The 17,222-nt window shown below is 44.1% G+C and overlaps 1 protein-coding gene across 4 annotated transcripts in view; it reads left to right on the forward strand.

Moving 5' to 3' along the window:
• CRLF1 (cytokine receptor like factor 1) overlaps positions 1-17,120 on the forward strand; it is a 35,701-nt gene extending 18,581 nt beyond the window's left edge. For 2 of the 4 annotated variants that reach the window (XM_042442042.1, XM_042442045.1), the window contains exons 2-8: positions 4,336-4,617; positions 6,229-6,358; positions 8,451-8,620; positions 11,958-12,115; positions 12,665-12,833; positions 14,018-14,202; positions 16,509-17,120. In XM_042442042.1, coding sequence (XP_042297976.1) covers positions 4,336-4,617; positions 6,229-6,358; positions 8,451-8,620; positions 11,958-12,115; positions 12,665-12,833; positions 14,018-14,202; positions 16,509-16,532 — 1,118 coding nt within the window. In that variant the 3' untranslated portion in view covers positions 16,533-17,120. Of the gene's footprint in view, positions 1-4,335; positions 4,618-6,228; positions 6,359-8,450; positions 8,621-11,957; positions 12,116-12,664; positions 12,834-13,424; positions 13,519-14,017; positions 14,207-16,508 lie in introns of those variants that run through there. The other 2 variants (XM_042442044.1, XM_042442046.1) reach the window with 2 other exon arrangements.
• Positions 17,121-17,222: the final 102 nt, after the last annotated feature.

Raw genomic sequence — 17,222 nt, forward strand, 5'->3', positions numbered from 1 at the left:
TACAGTGGTGCCTCGGGTTACGAAAGTAATTCGTTCCGCGGCCGCTTTCGTAACCCGAAAAGCCTTTGTAAGCCGAATTGCCATAGGCGCTAATGGGGAAAAGCCGCGATTCCGTGTAAAATAGCGCCGAAAAGCACCAAAAGTTTTTTCGTAACCCGAAAAAACATTCGTAACCCGGAACAATAATTCCCTATGGGATTTTTTCGTATCCCGAAAATTTCGTAACCTGGGTATTTCGTATCCCGAGGTACCACTGTAATCAAGAAGGCTTTCAACAAGGTGGAGCGTGTCCAGAGAAGGGCAACTAAGAGGACCAAAGGTCCAGAGCCAAGCTTATGAGAAATAACTTAGAGAGCTGGGTATGTTTAGCTTGGAGAAGAGAAGACTGAGAGGTCTGAAGGAATGTCATGTGGATGTCAGTGGTTCTCAAATTGTTGTGCCCAGAAACAGGCACAGGATTCCAGGTGAAATCATGACCAAAGCAGAACAGAGTGGCACTACTACTCCCCTTGAGCCTTTTGATGCAGCCTAGAATTGCATTGGCCTTTTTGGCCACCATATCACACTGTTGACTTGCACTTAGCTGAACTTTTAGGCCAGTGATGTCCAAACTCTGGCCCTCCACGTGTTTTGGACTTCAGCTCTCAAAAGCCTCAGCCATCTTGGCTAATGGTCTGGGAATCTGGGAGCTTCTGGGAGCTGAAGTCCAAAACACCTGGAGGGCCAGAGTTTGGACATCACCTCTCTAGACACTTTTTGCATGTATCATTTTAAATCTGGGTGTCACCCATCCTATATTTTCACATTTTTTTTCTGGCAAAAATGCAAATGAGAAATGAAATGAATAGTAAAATATTACTGTCTTGTTACTGTGAGCATCACATTGGATTTAAGCCTTCAAATTCTAGAGGCTTTTGCAAGCCTGTGTTTGCAGTTATCATAAGGGATAGGGCCTTCGGTGTGTTTTCTTTTAAAAGGCAAATCTTGTGCACAGCACCCCATCTGACTCCCCATGCAGATTAGGAGATTCTGGCATTTCTAACCTCTAGAAAATAATTATTCCTGGTTTGGTGCTAAATCTACCCTTGCTGGAGGAACAGTAAAATGGGTCTGGTCCAAAACACACTTCAGAAATAATCCAGTTTGAGACCACTCTAACTGCCGTGTCTCAGTGCTAGGAAATCCTGGGGATTGTAATTTATTGTGGCACCAGAGCTCTCTGATAGAGAAGGCTAAATGTCTCACAAAACTACAGTTTCCAGAATCCCTTAGCATTGAGCCAGGGGCAGTTAAAGCGGTCCGAAACTGGATTATTTCTGCAGTGTGTTTTGGACCTCTGTTTTATTGTTTTATTGATTCACAATATTTGTAGGCGGCTTTTTGGGATCAAAAACCTAAGGCATCTTGAAACATACAGGTGTAAAATACATGCATACCTCCATTAACAAAGCCTCTGACAAAGAAGCTGGAATGTTTTTCAGCAGCATCAGCATTGGGAAGATACTGACTCTGATCCAGCCCTCTTTGGTGAAGGAGGGCTGGAGAAACAGACTTTCCGTGTCAGGTTGCAGAACTACATGCCTTGTAGTAAACAGTACAACAAAGCTTGAGCTGGAAAGGAATGGGATTTTGTCTTAGTTGATCCTATTGTATCTGAGTATGTCTGCCTACAACAGGCATAAGTCAACAGCAGCTGCCTCCAGAATCTTTTATTGAACATGCATGAACTGCATATCTAAAGCAAAAGATTCAAAATGCAAGACTTAACTGATGTGACTGCTTCATTTCACCTATGCAATGTATTCGTTTCAGAGAAGAAGAAGAAATTCTCTTTCTCTTCTTCTTTTTTGTGGTTTAGGAAGCTATCTCTATTCTTCCCATTTTATTTTTTGCCTCTGATACCAACTTTTCTGCTAAAGAAGACATGACCAGGAAAGCATCAACTTCCTTAACTGAGATATACCCACATATTAGCGATAGCACATTTTAAAAACCATCAGACATCGCAATAGTAAAAAAGAGAGGGAAAAGTACGATAAACAGTGATGGCACATGGAAGCATATCACCCTCATAGAAGCAGAGTCAATAAAACTGAAGAACTAGCGACTGCTAAAACCATAGCGATATGGCAAATCCTTGTTTAAGAGCGAGTGGTAGTAAATCAGTCAGCTTGTCTAGAGGGTCTAGATTAGAACAATATGGCCTGAATTACTACAACTGGGACTGGATTCCACTAACACAGGCCTGCTGTTAAAAAGGGTTACTCCCTTGTTCCTAGCAACTTCGAGGTCCTTGCAGAAGTCATGAACATAGGACCCCAAACAGACGCTGATCCCAGAATGTGGGCAAGGTGTCAAAATGTAAAGGGCTGGTGCAGCCCAAGACTGATTTAAAGATAAAATCATCACAGAAAGGAACTATTAGTTGCAGTTATACTTCCAATCAGAGCCAATGTGTTGTAGTGGTTTGAGTGCTGGACTGGGATTCTAGGAGACCAGGGTTTGAATCCCTGCTCAGCCATGGAAACCGGGCCGGATGACCTTTGGTAAATCACACTCTCACAGCTTCAGAGGAAGGCAGAGACAAGCTCCTTGGAACAAACCTTGCCAAGAAAACATTGTTTTTTTTAAAGAAGTGACATAGTATAATGGTTTAGGTCTTGGACTAGAACTGCAGGAACCCAGTTTGGAATCTCTGCTGTAGAGGAAGGCAGTGGTGAAAAATGTAGGGTAATTTAAAGGGATCTAGGAGTCCAAGTAGACCACAAGTTGAACATGAGTCAACAGTGTGATGCAGCAGCTAAAAAGGCCAATACAATTTTGGGCTGCATCAATAAAAGTATCGCATCTAGTTCAAGGGAAGTAATAATGCCACTATATTCTGCTTTGGTCACACCCCACCTGGAATATTGTGTCCAGTTCTGGACATTCAAAAAGGATGTTGAGAAACTGGAGCCATGTGTCCAAAGGAGGGCAACTAAAATGGTGAAGGGTCTGGAAACCATGAAGCCCTTTGAGGAGAGACTTAGAGAGGTGGGGATGGTTAGCCTAGAGAAGAGAAGGTTAAGAGGTGATATGATAGCCTTGTTTAAATATTTGAAGGGATGCCATATTGAGGAGGGAGCGAGCTTGTTTTCTGATGCTCCAGAGAACAGGACCCAGAACAGGAAAAGAGATTCCACCTCAACATTCGGAGGAACTTCCTGAGAGTAAGGGCTGTTCGACAGAGGAACACACTCTTTCCTTGGAGACTTTGGTGGAGTCTCTTTCTTTGGAGGTCTTTAAGCAGAGGCTGGATGGCCATCTGTCAGGGATGCTTTGATTGAGATTTCCTGCATGGCAGAAGGGGGTTGGACTGGATCAGGGCCCTTGCAGTCTCTTCCAATTCTATGATACTATGATTCTATGGCCCGTTACAGACCGCCCAAAAGGGGCGGTCTTGGGCCGCTGCCGGTTGCAGCGCGGGGAAGCCGCTGCAGCCAAACCGCGCGACTCCCCCGCGCTGTAAAAAAGGACCGCGAAAATCGCGCTCCTTCCGGCAACCCGGAAGAGACGTTGCAAGTGCCAAAGCGCACACTCGCGACGTCTCTTCTGGGTTTGGACGTCCAGATACACAGCGTCCGTTATGTCAAGATGGCTGCGCCCATCTGTATAGGGCGCCGCCATCTTGACATATGGAATACGCATCCGGAAGCGCCGCCCCTCGCGTGTATTCACGGCATGATGACGGTGCCGCTTAGGCCCGTCTATAATGCGCCTATGTTTCCTAAGGCTTCAGCCTTTGATAAGGAAAATAATAATTTAAAAACATCAAAAGTGTCAAAGCCAAGTCTGTTAGGGTCTAGCTTTAAATTAGCAAAGTAGCAGAAACGTGCCTTTATCTAACTATGCTTCCTTAAGAACTGAGAGTAGCTCTAAAAACAACACAAGTACCTTGTAGTTTAAACAAAAGTTTTCTAATGGTTTTAATCTATATTTACATAAAAGGCTATATCTAGCTAGTGAATAGTACAGGTAAAAAGAAATCTTTGGGGGCCAGAAGCTGCCCCAAAGCTGCGCTCCAGTCTCTAGGATTGGAGAGTGGCTTTGGTGCGGCTTCCGGACTCTTAAGACGCATGCATCATTTAAACAGCATACCTCCAAAGTAACCCGAAGCAGCTTTATTTTGGCCTATCTTTATGGGGCCATTGTCACCAACATTTTAGTTTTAGCCTATTAATTCCAAACACTTAGAAGGATCAAGATGGCATCCTACCAATGATGCTTTGGGGATGTAGCGGACAGGCAAAGCAAGAGACTGATCTTGTCTTCCTTCTTTTGTCTTTTTTGCTGCAGACCCGGCAGTCATATCTCCCCAAGACCCAAGCCTCCTTATTGGCTCTACGCTCACGGTCAACTGTTCAGTCAGCGCTGACTCGAACCTGAAGGCTGAGGACCTTTACTGGACCCTGAACGGCCGGCGGCTCCTGGTGGAGACGTACAGAGTCCTTGGGCCCGGCACCCTTAGCGTGACCCTCTCCAATCTGAATGGATCCCAACAGCAGTCAGGGGACAACCTGGTCTGCCATAGCAAGGAAGGTGGAAGCATCTTGGCTGGGACCTGCCTCTACGTAGGATGTAGGTCACCTGGAGCACTTTCCGTCCCTAGTCCCTTAGTCCCTGGGGCCATATCTGGCCCTCCTGGTTTCCCCCAGATGGCCGCACCCCATGATACCGCCGTTTGACATTTCCCAGCTATTGTGCAAGTTTTATGGTGCGGCAGCTAAAAAGGCCAATGCAATTCTAGGCTGCATCAGTCGAAGTATAGTGTCTAGATCAGTGATTCCCAAACTCTGGTCCTCCAGCGGTTTTGGACTTCAGCTCCCAGAAGCCTTTTTAAAATAGAATTTGGTCCTAAGGCATAAAGTGGGACCTGAAGGGGCTATTCGACAGTGGAACACACTCCTTTGGAGTGTAGTGGAGTCTCCTTCCTTGGAGGTCTTTAAGCAGAGGCTGGATGGCTATCTATCAATGGGGATGCTTTGATTGAGAGTTCCTGCGTGGCAGAATGGGGTTGGACTGGATGGCCCTTGCGGTCTCTTCCAACTCTACGATTCTATGATTCTATGAAATAAAAATGAACCCTGATCTCCAAAGTCCTAGTCCAACGCTCAAACCATTATACTCCTCACTTGGAGGAGATTATCTTCCGATTTATGGAGTATAAATTAGCCTGATGATTGGAGAAAGAAACAGGAACATCTAGTAGTGAAGTGGACTTATTACAGTAAGGAAAGGGGAATGACAGTTGGCACCACAAATATAATGGAGGCAGGGGCTAGGCTTCCTGGAAGGCTCCTCAAGCTTGTGATGTGGGGGGCTGCTGTATTGTTTTTATCCGCTGTATGTTATGTAGGTAGCATTTAGTGTGTAGATGGAGTTGCGTAGATGCTGTATTCCCCCCCATATATGTTGTTTTATATTAATAAAATTGATGTTTCAATGTTAACAAAAATTAAAAGAAAAGCCTCGGAGTTTGTTTCTCTCCTTTCAGATTTTATACTGGGTTAAAATAAACCCACCTGGGAAGTTGGTATAAAACATTTCTGATCACTCAGGGAGCTGTAAGAAAATATTCTGGGATAAAGAAAGCATGTATTAATCGCCAAAATATAACTGGGAAAAAATAACTTACACAATTCAGATCCCAAACTGTAACAAAATATTTTCTTTTCATCATTACTTACAAACTTCACAGGCATGCCTTTCCATTGCAGTCTCTGAGAGCTTTTTGCCAGTTAAACACACACACACAAACACACACACACACACAATGGTACTGTTGGCAGTTTCTTATGAGACACGCCGTTGTCGTCGAAGGGGACTTGTACCCAATGGAGAGAGAAAAGTTATTTTGGCAACACTCCCTGTGTACAATTACAGTTGTCCAAATCAATAATCGTAAGATATTTCATGCAGGGCTATTTTTATGACCCTCCGACTGAGACGTGCCCAAAAGGATGAGAACTTCAGTTGGGAACGGCAACACTTTCCCCAGATTCCCTATGCTGCAAAGCACAACTTCAGGGTAAAATTTATGCATCTCAGAGGTACCAGAGGAGAAAGCGTTGTTGTTATTTTAAATGAAAGTTAACTCTTCCTTTCTCAAGGCTTTGGACATTTCTTGTTTCTCTGTTACTTAGACTTTTTAGGATTACTAATACATTTCTTTTTCTTCACCTTTTATAGTGCCTCCAGCAAAACCAACCAATATTTCATGCTGGTCTAAGAATCTGAAGGATCTCACCTGTCGATGGGCGCCTGGAACAGAAGGCGAGACTTACCTGCATACCAATTACACCCTAAAGTACAAACTGAGGTAGTAGTTGGGTGGGGTGAAGGAGGGAATATGAGATATGATTTAATATATTAATTTATCCAAATCAATATTCATAAGATATTTAATGCAGGGCTATTTTTATGATCCTCCAAGTGAGACATGCCCAGAAGGATGAGAACTTGTGCTGGGAATGGCAACACTTTTCCTACAACAGATTCCCTATGCTGCAAAGCACAACTGCAGGGTGAAATTTATGCATCTCAGAAGTGGTTTTTTTGTGGGGTTTTCAGGCTCTGTGGCCATGTTCTAGAAGAGTTTCTTCCTGACGTTTTGCCAGCATCTGTGGCTGGCATCTTCAGAGAATGCAGGCATGAAAGAAAGGTGTGTGTGTGTGTGCGCGCACACACACATACACACTGTTGGTTACGAGGAAATTGACCAACAGTATATATACCCAACTCTCTTCCATGCCAGCCTTCTCTGAAGATGCCAAAGCCACAGATGCTGGCGAAACATCAGGAAGAAACTCTTCTAGAACATGGCCACAGAGCCTGAAAACCCCACAAAAAACTATGGATGCTGGCCATAAAAGCCTTCGACTCCACATCTCAGAAGTCTTTAGACAATAACTCCCAGACTCTTCCAGCAGGTTGGGGGATTCTGGGAGTTGTCGTTCAAAAATGTCCCCCAAGCACTGCATGGCATGTTAAATATGTCAAGGGATGTCATGTCGAAGATGGAGACAGCTTGTTTTCTACTGCTCCAGAGACTAGAACCCAAACCAACGGATTCAAATGACAAGAAAAGAGATTTCACCTAAACATTAGGAAGAACATAGGAAGATTGTAAGAGTTGTTTTTCTGTATATGTTCTGCCTCGGAGGGGGCATGTGTAGATGCTCCATTTTTGGAGATCTTCAAACAGAGGTTGGATGGATGTCTTTCAGGAGAACTTTAGTTGTGTCTTCCTGCATGGCAGGGGGTTGAACTAGATGGCAATGGGATCCCTTGCAAATCTAGTCTGATTCCACCATACTACCTCTTAATAATTTATTGCTATGGTCATTAGGCACTGAAGAAGGAAGAGAAGGTAGAAGGATTGGACACCAAATAGGGCTATTGTGGGACTAATGGACACAATAAAGTACTTTTTCTGGGGGTAATTGAGTAGGACTTTCTTCTGAGCAGACATATATAGGATTACATTGTTCAGTTTCAATCTGTTGGTTAATTGGTTATATTTCTATTCCTTCATTTCCTCCACTGAAGTTAAGGTGAAGTGCATGGCTCTCCTCCTCCTCCTCCACACATTATTCTCACATCAACCCTGCAAAGTAGACAAAATTCAGAGAGAGGAATGGGCCTAGAGTCTCTCAGTGAGTTTTCCCTGCTTAGTGAGAGCAATAGAAACCTGGAAGAGTCCCAGGGCTCTATAACAATACACAGTTATAATGCGATTATTCCTCTTCAACTGTCATGGCAACATCGCATGGAATTCTGGAATTTGTAGTTGAAATGCCGTAAAGGAATCAGATCCTGTCTGGTCTTGGAAGCTAAGCAGGGTGAGCACTGGTTAGTACTGGAGACTTCCAATGAATACCAGGTTGTTGTTGCCGCTGTGCAACTTCAAGCCCTTTCTGACTTATTGCGGCCTTAAAACAAACGTATCACTGTGTTTTCTGTGTGACTTGCCCAAAGTTTCCATGGCTGAGGGGGACCCAAACCCTGATCTCCAGAGTTGTAGCCCAATACCCAAATCTCAATGCCACACTGGTTCACAAATACCAGATGCTATAGGTTACACTTTAGAAGAAGTAACTGGCAAAACCACCTCTGACTATGCCTTGTCTAAGAGAATCTTGTGAAATTCATGGGGTTGCCATACGTCAATAGCGAACTTACATACACACACTAGAATTCTTGGTCACAGAAGTCTAGTGTTACAACCAGACCTAGTTTCTACAGGATGAAACCATGGCAATCAAAGTGGAATCGTGGTTTTATTGCTGCAATGTGAAAGGATCTCCAGTGTCACACACTAACTGCTTCTCCATACTGCCTCACAGTATGTGGTGGAGAGCAGGGACAGCAAATAGGGGGATAGTGAACAGAACAGAATTTTTTCTTTCCAGGTGGTACGGCCGGGATAATACTTGCCAAAACTATCACACTGCTGGACCTTATTCTTGCCATATTCCTAAAGACCTTGCCCTTTTCACGCCATATGAGATCTGGGTGGAGGCTTCCAATCGCCTTGGGGTGGCCATCTCCGAAGTGGTCATGCTGGATATCGTCGATGTGGGTAAGCAAGATTTTGTGCCCTTTCTCTTTCTGTGAGATATGTGTGTCTGTCATTCTACACATGAGTAGCAAATTATTCACCATAGAACCACAGATGTAGAGTGCGCCTGTACCAAGCGTGGGCTTACCATGTGCAGTTTGAGCTTCCACTGACGGCAAGCCCCAGCTTTTTGAATGGGCGTGCGTGAACACAGCGGCGCAATTGGGAGTGCATGCCCATTCAAAAGAACAGGACTTAAGGTCCCACATTTTTTGCTGTCTGCGGGGGGGGGGGGGGGGTCCAGAACGCATCCCACATGGATATAGAGGGTCCACTGTATTCTGCTGGCAATGGCAGAAGCTGAGGTGTACATACAGCAAAGGGGATTGATTGAAAAGTTTAATCGTGGATTGCAGATTGCAGTTGCAATTTGTGGTTACAGATTTCAGACTGAGGTTGCAGATTGTGGTTGGACATTGTACATTGCACAAAGACAGCCAGTCATTGACCTCTATTGTGCAAATGATGCTGCGTTTATATAAGCCATGCACCAAAAACCCAGTCCCAGGTCCACCATTGGGAGACCTGGAGAAAGGAACAGTATAAAGAAGGTGGGCAGGTTGTGTGAGTTCATAGATGAAAACCAGAGTTGCAGGTAGACATCTTTTCATGGATAGCCATGTTGACCAGGCAGCAAAATGCAACAAAATCTACAAAACAATGATATCACAAAATACATCATGCAAGCTTTCAAAGCCCCACTGTTAAAAATCATACAGGAGAAGAAAAGTGATGACATTACCTACATTTTGACTTATTGCTACTTCTATTGGCAGTTAAGATAGTCTGGGCAGGATATAAATGCAGGCAGAGGCTGCTCTTCTTCATGGCCATCCTTGTGAAACTTTGGGCTTTTCTCAATGTGTGCAAGAGGAAACTTGGAATTCTCTTCCTTGTGATGCAAGACGCTTTTGAAAAATTGCAAAGAAAGGTACAGGCGTATCTCGCTTTAAGGTGCTTCACTTTAAATTCACTTTTCCAATATGGCAATTTTGAATTGTACATTACAGCACTATTTTATTATCTGCACTTAAGTCAGTTGATGGCATTTGCGCACTTCATGTCTCAGTGTCATATTCTGACAATTTTTTCTTTATTATTTTTACTTTTGCATCTTTTTTTAGTCTTAGCGCTATCATGCCCTTAATAAAGGATAGTGCAAATATGTTTTTAAGCACCGGTGAGAGGAAGAAAGGCTGCAATTCGCTTTAAGGTGATATTTGCTTTAGGGTGGGTATCTGGAACCTATCATGCCATATTAGCGAGGTATGCTAAGGTCTTACAAAAACGAATATGTGTGAGACACACACACAAACATACATAAACTGAGCAGGAAAAGAGATTCAGAACGCGCAATTCAACCACCCTGTCATTTTGACATTAGCCGCTGGAGCTGAAGACCTCAAATGCGTACCCTCCGACATTTCACAGATGAAAACCAGGGCGCATGTGGCTAAGCACAGTGTGTGGTCAACTTGGCAAACATGACTGATGCATGAGTAAAGACAAGCAAAGGCAAGTTGCTGCAGGTTGCTTTCGCCTGAGCCTCTAGGGAAAGGCAAGATCCCGCTCTCCTCTTTTTGCTGGGTTAACTGAATGCAAACTACTTTGCAATCTGAGCTCAATTTGCAGCAATGGAAGGATGCTGAGGACAAAGGGGTGGGAGGACGAGAGAGATACCTGGACATTTTAAAAGCAGCTGAAAAAAGCCCGGCCATAACCTTTTTTCAGGATTGTTGGAGGGAATGCAAATGTTGGTTAGGTGTGATGGTCCCTCCCCACATCACACATATGTGATGTGACAGTCAGATTCTGTGACATCACATACATGGGGGACCAGATGATTTCACATGCCAAACCAGCCTGAAAAGCCTGACTTGAGAAGCAGGAGAAACTGGGATGTCTGTTTGCATCCTAGAGATCTGGGAGAGAAAGGAAGAGAGAGCAAGCAGGAAATGGCTCATAAGTGAGTGGAATTGCTCTTAATCTAATTAGGATATTTCTCCAGGTCTGTTGTTTCACTTTTCTTTTTCTTTTTCTTTCCTCCTCTCAGACATCTGCTCCTTCTTAACCCTTTCCCTTTCAGCCTGGCCTCCTGCCGAGGTCAGATCTCGCACGTGGGGGCCAAGAGGTAATGGCAAAGCAGGGAAAGGCCGGGCCCCTTAGGACAGAGAGAAAGGGATTTATTGGTCCCATGTTGGTAGGAAGAGGATTTTTCCCTTATAAGGGAAGGAAGATCCGCTCCAGTTTTCTCTTTTTAATGTTGTTATGTGCAATCCCTCAGCCAAGATCACAGCAGAACTCCAGTTAATTCTCCAAACTGTGGCAGGAGAAAAACATTTCAAGGATGATGGCGATAAGACCAAAGACTCTTGTCTACAAAAAGAGACAGCCTGAAGCACATCTTGTTGATTTACTGACTTTCTGTGACCTCCTTTTTAGCTAGCCATCACTGGAAGCAACAAAATGAAGCCATATCTTTCCATCAGTCGGGGGACAGGGAATCACTAGTGAGAGCAGGGGGTGCAGGTCGCAACAGGTGACACCAGATGCCAAGCTGGTCCCAGGTGCCAAGAGAGAAGCACAGAGACAAATGAGGCAAGGTGAGGCTGGCCCAGGGCAGCAGCAGTGGCAATGATGCAGGAGGTGCCAGATGGAGAGGGGTGTCTCCACTTCTAAGGGAGGAAAGGTGGGAACAGGACACATTTCTCCTTCCATCATCGCCACTGCCGCCAACCTGACAAAGGAGGCAAGGTGACGATACACGGTTTCCAGTGGCTGAGCCAAGATTCAGACCTTGATTTCCCAGAGTCTGACTCCAACATTCAGAACCATGCTGCTAACTGAAAAAAACTGGCAAGACAATTCAGTTTTCAGATTAGAGATGAGTTTCTTTTTCCGAATGCTCACTGAGCAATTTCCAAGCCAATTCTGCGCTCTCCGAAAAGAGATGAGTTTGCTTTCCTGAACCACTCACTTAGAAAATTAGCAATTTTGAGCTCCTAGAAAACAGGTAATAGGTTCTACTTTGAGCTCCCAGAAAACAGATGAGAGCTAGCTGTTTCCAAGCTAATTCTGAACACTCAGAAAAGAAAGGAGGGGTTTCTTTTCCCGAATGCTGGGGAAGCTAGCAATCCTCACACTGGTCCTGATCTCTTAGAAAACAGACGAGAGGCTTCCTTTGCTGAATACTCTCTGAGAAAATTAGCATTTCCTAAGCCAATGCTGAGCTTATTTTTAATACTGGTGTATAAAGAATAACGTTTTAAAAATATTCGGCTTCTTCTGCTTGTCCTAGTCACAACCGACCCTCCGTCCGATGTCCATGTGAGCCGCGTTGGAGACCTGGAGGACCAGCTGAGCGTCCGGTGGAGTGCCCCTCCAGCCCTCAAAGACTTCCTATTCCAAGCCAAATATCAGATCCAGTACCGAGTTGAGGACAGTACAGAATGGAAGGTGAACCACTTTTTCTTAGTGTGCAAGTGTTAAGCACTTGAACATCTCATTCTGGTTTTTCTCTGTTTTTACATTCCCCGTTCCTTTTTTATTTTTAATTTGCAATTTTGGACCCCTTCTTTCTTAGTCCTAAGCTCAGCTTAGTTAAGGAGCTTTCATTAAAACTCAGTGATTGTCCTTTCCTTCAAATTTAGCCCTCTGCAGTCAGACGTAAGCAATCCTGACTTCAGTGGAGGTGTTTCCAAAGTGAGTAGAAGAGGGATGTATTTTTATTTTATTGGCTAATTTTGTTCTCAAAACAAACGATCAGTAATTTAAGGCATTTTCTTCCCACCGTGTGAAAATTTTTTAAAAGTGCAGATTTTGAAGGAACTTATTCAAAACTTCAAAACTGTTCCAAGTCTGTGATGTTTTCCACTAGTAAGTACAGATTTCTCATCAGTACTACCAAATGTAATGGCACTCCCATGTCTTTAAAAGCATTCCATAGCTTTTTGCGATCTATGCAGTCAAAGGCTTTGCTATAGTCCTGCTTCCTCTCCTCCTCAGGTTGTAGACAATGTGAGCAACCAAACCTCATGCCGGCTGGCTGGCCTGAGGCCTGGAACTGTGTACTTTGTCCAAGTCCGTTGCAATCCATTTGGCATCTATGGTTCCAAAAAAGCTGGCATCTGGAGCAGTTGGAGCAACCCGACAGCAGCTTCCACACCTCGGAGTGGTGAGTAAACTAAATTCTGAGTTTCTCCCCCTGCATTTTTCACCTGCTTTGCAAGGAACGTTGTAACATTTTGAAAACCTTTAAAAAAAGGTTGGCTAGACTAGATGTCTCTTTTGCAGTCCATATTATGTAACTACACATACAGTGGTGTCACTAGAGGGGTGCGGTGGTGCGAACCGCACTAGGTGACACTCCAAAGGGGTGTTACCTGGTGGGTTAGTACACCCCAGGGAGAACGGACAACTATGTTCCAGGTCCCTCACGGCCATGGGCATGTGGGAGTCAGAAAGCCAAGAAGGGAGGTGGCTGCCTTCTGGGTTGCCATGTGGGACCAGAAGGCTGAGGGGGCTGCTGCAAGGACCAAGTGCACCCCCATCTCACTGCTGTGGCAAAGTTATATGTGTTGTGGCAGCAAGGTGGGGGGGTGCCCTTTTGGCCCCAACCCCAAAATACCCCCTCTCCAGAATCCCTGCCTCCCCATACTGGGTGACATAGTTTAAAATGGACTGGGAAGGCCTGCTGGAAGAGATAGGTCTTTAAATACGTTTTAAATTCAGACAGCATATTTAGCTGTCAAATCTCTCCCGGCAGGTCATTCCAGTCTAGGAGCAGCAGATGAAAAAGTCCTCTGGGTGACAGTTTGCCGGTCTATATGAAGCGCCAGTCTAGTGAGCAAGATGTAAAGGTAATGACAACCCATTGTGTTTTACTCCTGACCGCCAATTTTCAAACATGCTCTTGGATTGTCCTGATTCTGTAGGGGAAGTCTTTATTAATTCTCTACCGTCCCACTTTTTCAGCTGCTTTTAAAATATCCCTGTTTCCCTCTGCTTCTCCCTCCTTCCCCCTTTGTCCTCAACTTACTTCAGTTGCTGCAAACTCAGCTCAAAGTGCAAAAGTAGTTTGCATTCAATCAATTCAGCAACAGAGAGAGGAGAGGAATAGGCAGAATGTTGCACTTCCCAGTAGGCTCAGGCAAAAGCAAATTGCTGCAGCCTTTCTCCGTTTGTGTGTTCTTTCTCCTTAATGACTTTTGCCATCTTGACCACACTTTGATGTTACTTGGCCACATGGGCTCCAGTTTTCATCTGCGAAATATAGGAGGGTGTGCTGGTTTTGTACATGAATCTTGTAGGACAATATTCTCTTGACACTCCTCTACCATCCTTTTCTTTCTCTTTTAGGACGGACACAGGGTGTCTGTGAGCCCAAAAGCGGGGAACACAACAATACTCTCCGCCGGGAACTCAAGCAGTTCTTTGGGTGGATGCGCAAACATGGGAGCTCTTATCATTGTGCCAACCTGAGCATCAAAATGTATGACCAGTGGCGGGTTTCACTGCAGAAATCTCACAAAACACGGAATCAGGTAGGTAAGGACTTCCAAGTTCTCCTCATTGAAAGGGCCAAGGGAGGGTGCTAGTGGTTAGTCCAGGTTTGTAAATAGGAGCCACCCAGATGCTTAGTATTTCCAGGAGACCACATAGCTCCAGTGAACAAACAAGACTTTGTTATTTCTTGGTTGTTGCTTGTAAACTGAAAGGGAACCTCCATTTTTTTCATTCAGGCTGTAGTAAATACTGACTTGCATTTACCTATTCTAACAGGAATTGATGAGGACTTATAATGGGAATTTGCAAAGCTGAGCCCATTTCTAAAAAGAGAAAAGGAACGACTTAGGGAGCTAGCTATGTTTAGCTTGAAGACTGAGAGGGGACGCGATAACCATTTTTACAGATATGAAGGAATGTCATGTCAAGGAGGGGAAAAAATCATAGTTAGAAGGGAGCCTGGGGCTTATTCCAATCCCCTCCATGTGCAAGAATCCACTGTCCAAGTTCTCCTGGATCTACCCTAAGTAAAAGAGTCCGCCACCTTAGTAGACCACAACAGTGTGATGGAGCAACTAACAAAGCCAATGCAATTCTGGACTGCTTCGACAGGAGTAGTGTGTCCTGACTGAAGGAACTAGTAGTGGTCCTTTATTCTGCTTTGGTCAGACCTTGCCTGGAATCCTCTGTCCAGTTCTGGGTACCACAGTTCAAGCAAGATATTGACAGGTTGGAAGGTATTAAGAGAAGGGTGACCAATATGAGCTTTTTTTCTAGAACATAAACCAATTGATTCAAATGACAAGAAAAGATATCTATAAACATTAGAAAGATCTAAGTGACTGTTAGAGCTGTTTGTCATTGGAATAGGTTACCTTAAAGAGTGGTGGACTCTCCTTTGGAGGTCTTTAAACAGACGTTGGATGGTCATCTTTCGGGAGTTCTCATCTATTCCTGCATTGCGGGGACGTGGCCTAGAAGACCCTTATGGGTTTTCCAACCCTTCCAACTCTTTAAGATTTTACAATTGTGGCAGGAAGGAGTCAAGGAATCGTGGTTGAAGCCAAGCTGGAGACCATGAAGTAGGGCCCTAAAGTGTTTGAATTCAGAGTCTGAATTATCATAGAATCTAGAAGTGGGAGAGGCCAGTGAAATCTTTAGCTTCTTCAATGATATTTTTGGTTGTTTGATTAAATGGTTTCTGCGTCTTGTGGATTTTATTAATGGCTCCTTATTGTTCCCCATTTCCCCAATTCATGGACTGCCTAAAATTTCTGGTGAAATGTGCAACAGGCAATCAGTGTATTCTCAGAGTTGTTCTTGTCTCACATCCCTTGTTGCATATGTTCTGATGGAGCATTCTGAACATCTGCAGTTCAATCCTGACTTAGATTAAATTCATTATAAGAAACAACTGCTCGTGGCCAGCTTTATATGTTGCTGGCTTTGCATAGTTTGAGGGAAAAGTTCCAACTGTGCTGCAGTTCAACTACAACCTAAGTGCGGTCCCATTTAGGCAGTGGATTAGGATTATTTTCACATTTAAGAAGGAAATGTCAGTGCCGCTGTAACTGACTCAGTACCAGGGCAACAAGGCTCCTCTTATAATCGTAACAAATGCCAGGCCTTGAGCTCACAACACAAAGACCTGAGTTTGCTGGCTTGAACCCAGTGAGTCACTATGGTCCTGAGGCTGTATCCTCATTTGCTTCAGGTCTTGGAAAAGTTACTTTTTTAAGATGGTAGGTTTCTGAGATGTACAGCCAACTTCATGCTGGCCATGCTAGCTGTTAAGTCAAAAAGCAAAAACTATAAGCTCTGGTCTGGCAGGCCTAAAAAACTACACAAGATGAAGTAGGGTTTACCATTGTAAGCCTCCATTAGGGTTTATTCTCCACTTTTGGGAGGCTCGGCTGTAGTGCAAGAGTTAATTTGTTGCTGCAACTTGCAAAGACTGTCCAGAGGATCTATGTAATTACTTAGTTGGTCATCTGTTTCCCTACCACTCATTGTGGACCAGGTCTTACCCTCTACTCTTCTCTGGCTAGAAGTAGTCTAGATTAACTGTTCCTTAACCCATCTCTCTAAATAAGAGAATGGATAATCCCCTCATTTTATCTTCATCTGGGAACAGCTGAGAATTTAGCTAAGTCTTTATTTCCAAACAGGAAAATTGGTTCTGTGTTGTCTGAATTACAAGCTGTGAACGATTGTTGGTACTTAATGCACAACACTTGATAGCATGACCAGAGGCCATCTCTGAATTTCAGGTTTTGGCTCATAAACCTCAGGGGTGATCTTGTACTGGAAACCCTAAATGCAACCCAATTTAAATCTTCTCCAGGTCCTATCCGGTGATAAATCTTAGCAAGTTTTGAAGGTGGAATGAAGAGTTTCCCAAAAGCCAATGCAGTCGCTGTGGGCTGGTTTGGACAGGCTGAGGAAGCAAGTAAATCAGCTGCAAAGATGGTGATGGACCTATGAGAATGTGATGACCCTAGGAGCCTTGTGTGACACAGCCATGGCCGTCATATCACTTCCATTTCACTATCTACAAATTGACATGGAGTCTGTCCACCACCAACATTCCCACCTCTTCTGTTGTCAGATAAATCTTTGCTCTCATTTCCTTCTGGAGTCCTAGGACAACAGCCATAGACAGCTTACCATCTTTTTGCTCATATATACACATACATTTAAAAGTATTGATACATGTGCAAGCCACAAGATGTTTCAGCTTCTACCAAGTGTATATAGACCCCCTGCTCACATTTTCCATCAAAGGTTGGAGACCATGTCCCATTGCAAAGCGGAAACAGATGTGAGAACTGTGGTTATCAATGTGCACCCCACAATTTGGGGAGGGGAGAAGGAAAGGGCCAAATGGGTCCTGAAGCTTTACAATAATCTTGTATGTGCACATGTTCTTTTAAAAATAAAATTACAATTCCTGTTATTGCTTGTCTGAATCTTTCATATAACGTGTGGGCAGCATTCACCCATCTACTGATCTTGGTAGCCCCTACTGCTTCCATCCCATCATAAGTTACCATTGAAA

This window comes from Sceloporus undulatus, chromosome 10, assembly GCF_019175285.1.
Source record: "Sceloporus undulatus isolate JIND9_A2432 ecotype Alabama chromosome 10, SceUnd_v1.1, whole genome shotgun sequence".
NCBI lineage: Eukaryota > Metazoa > Chordata > Lepidosauria > Squamata > Phrynosomatidae > Sceloporus > Sceloporus undulatus.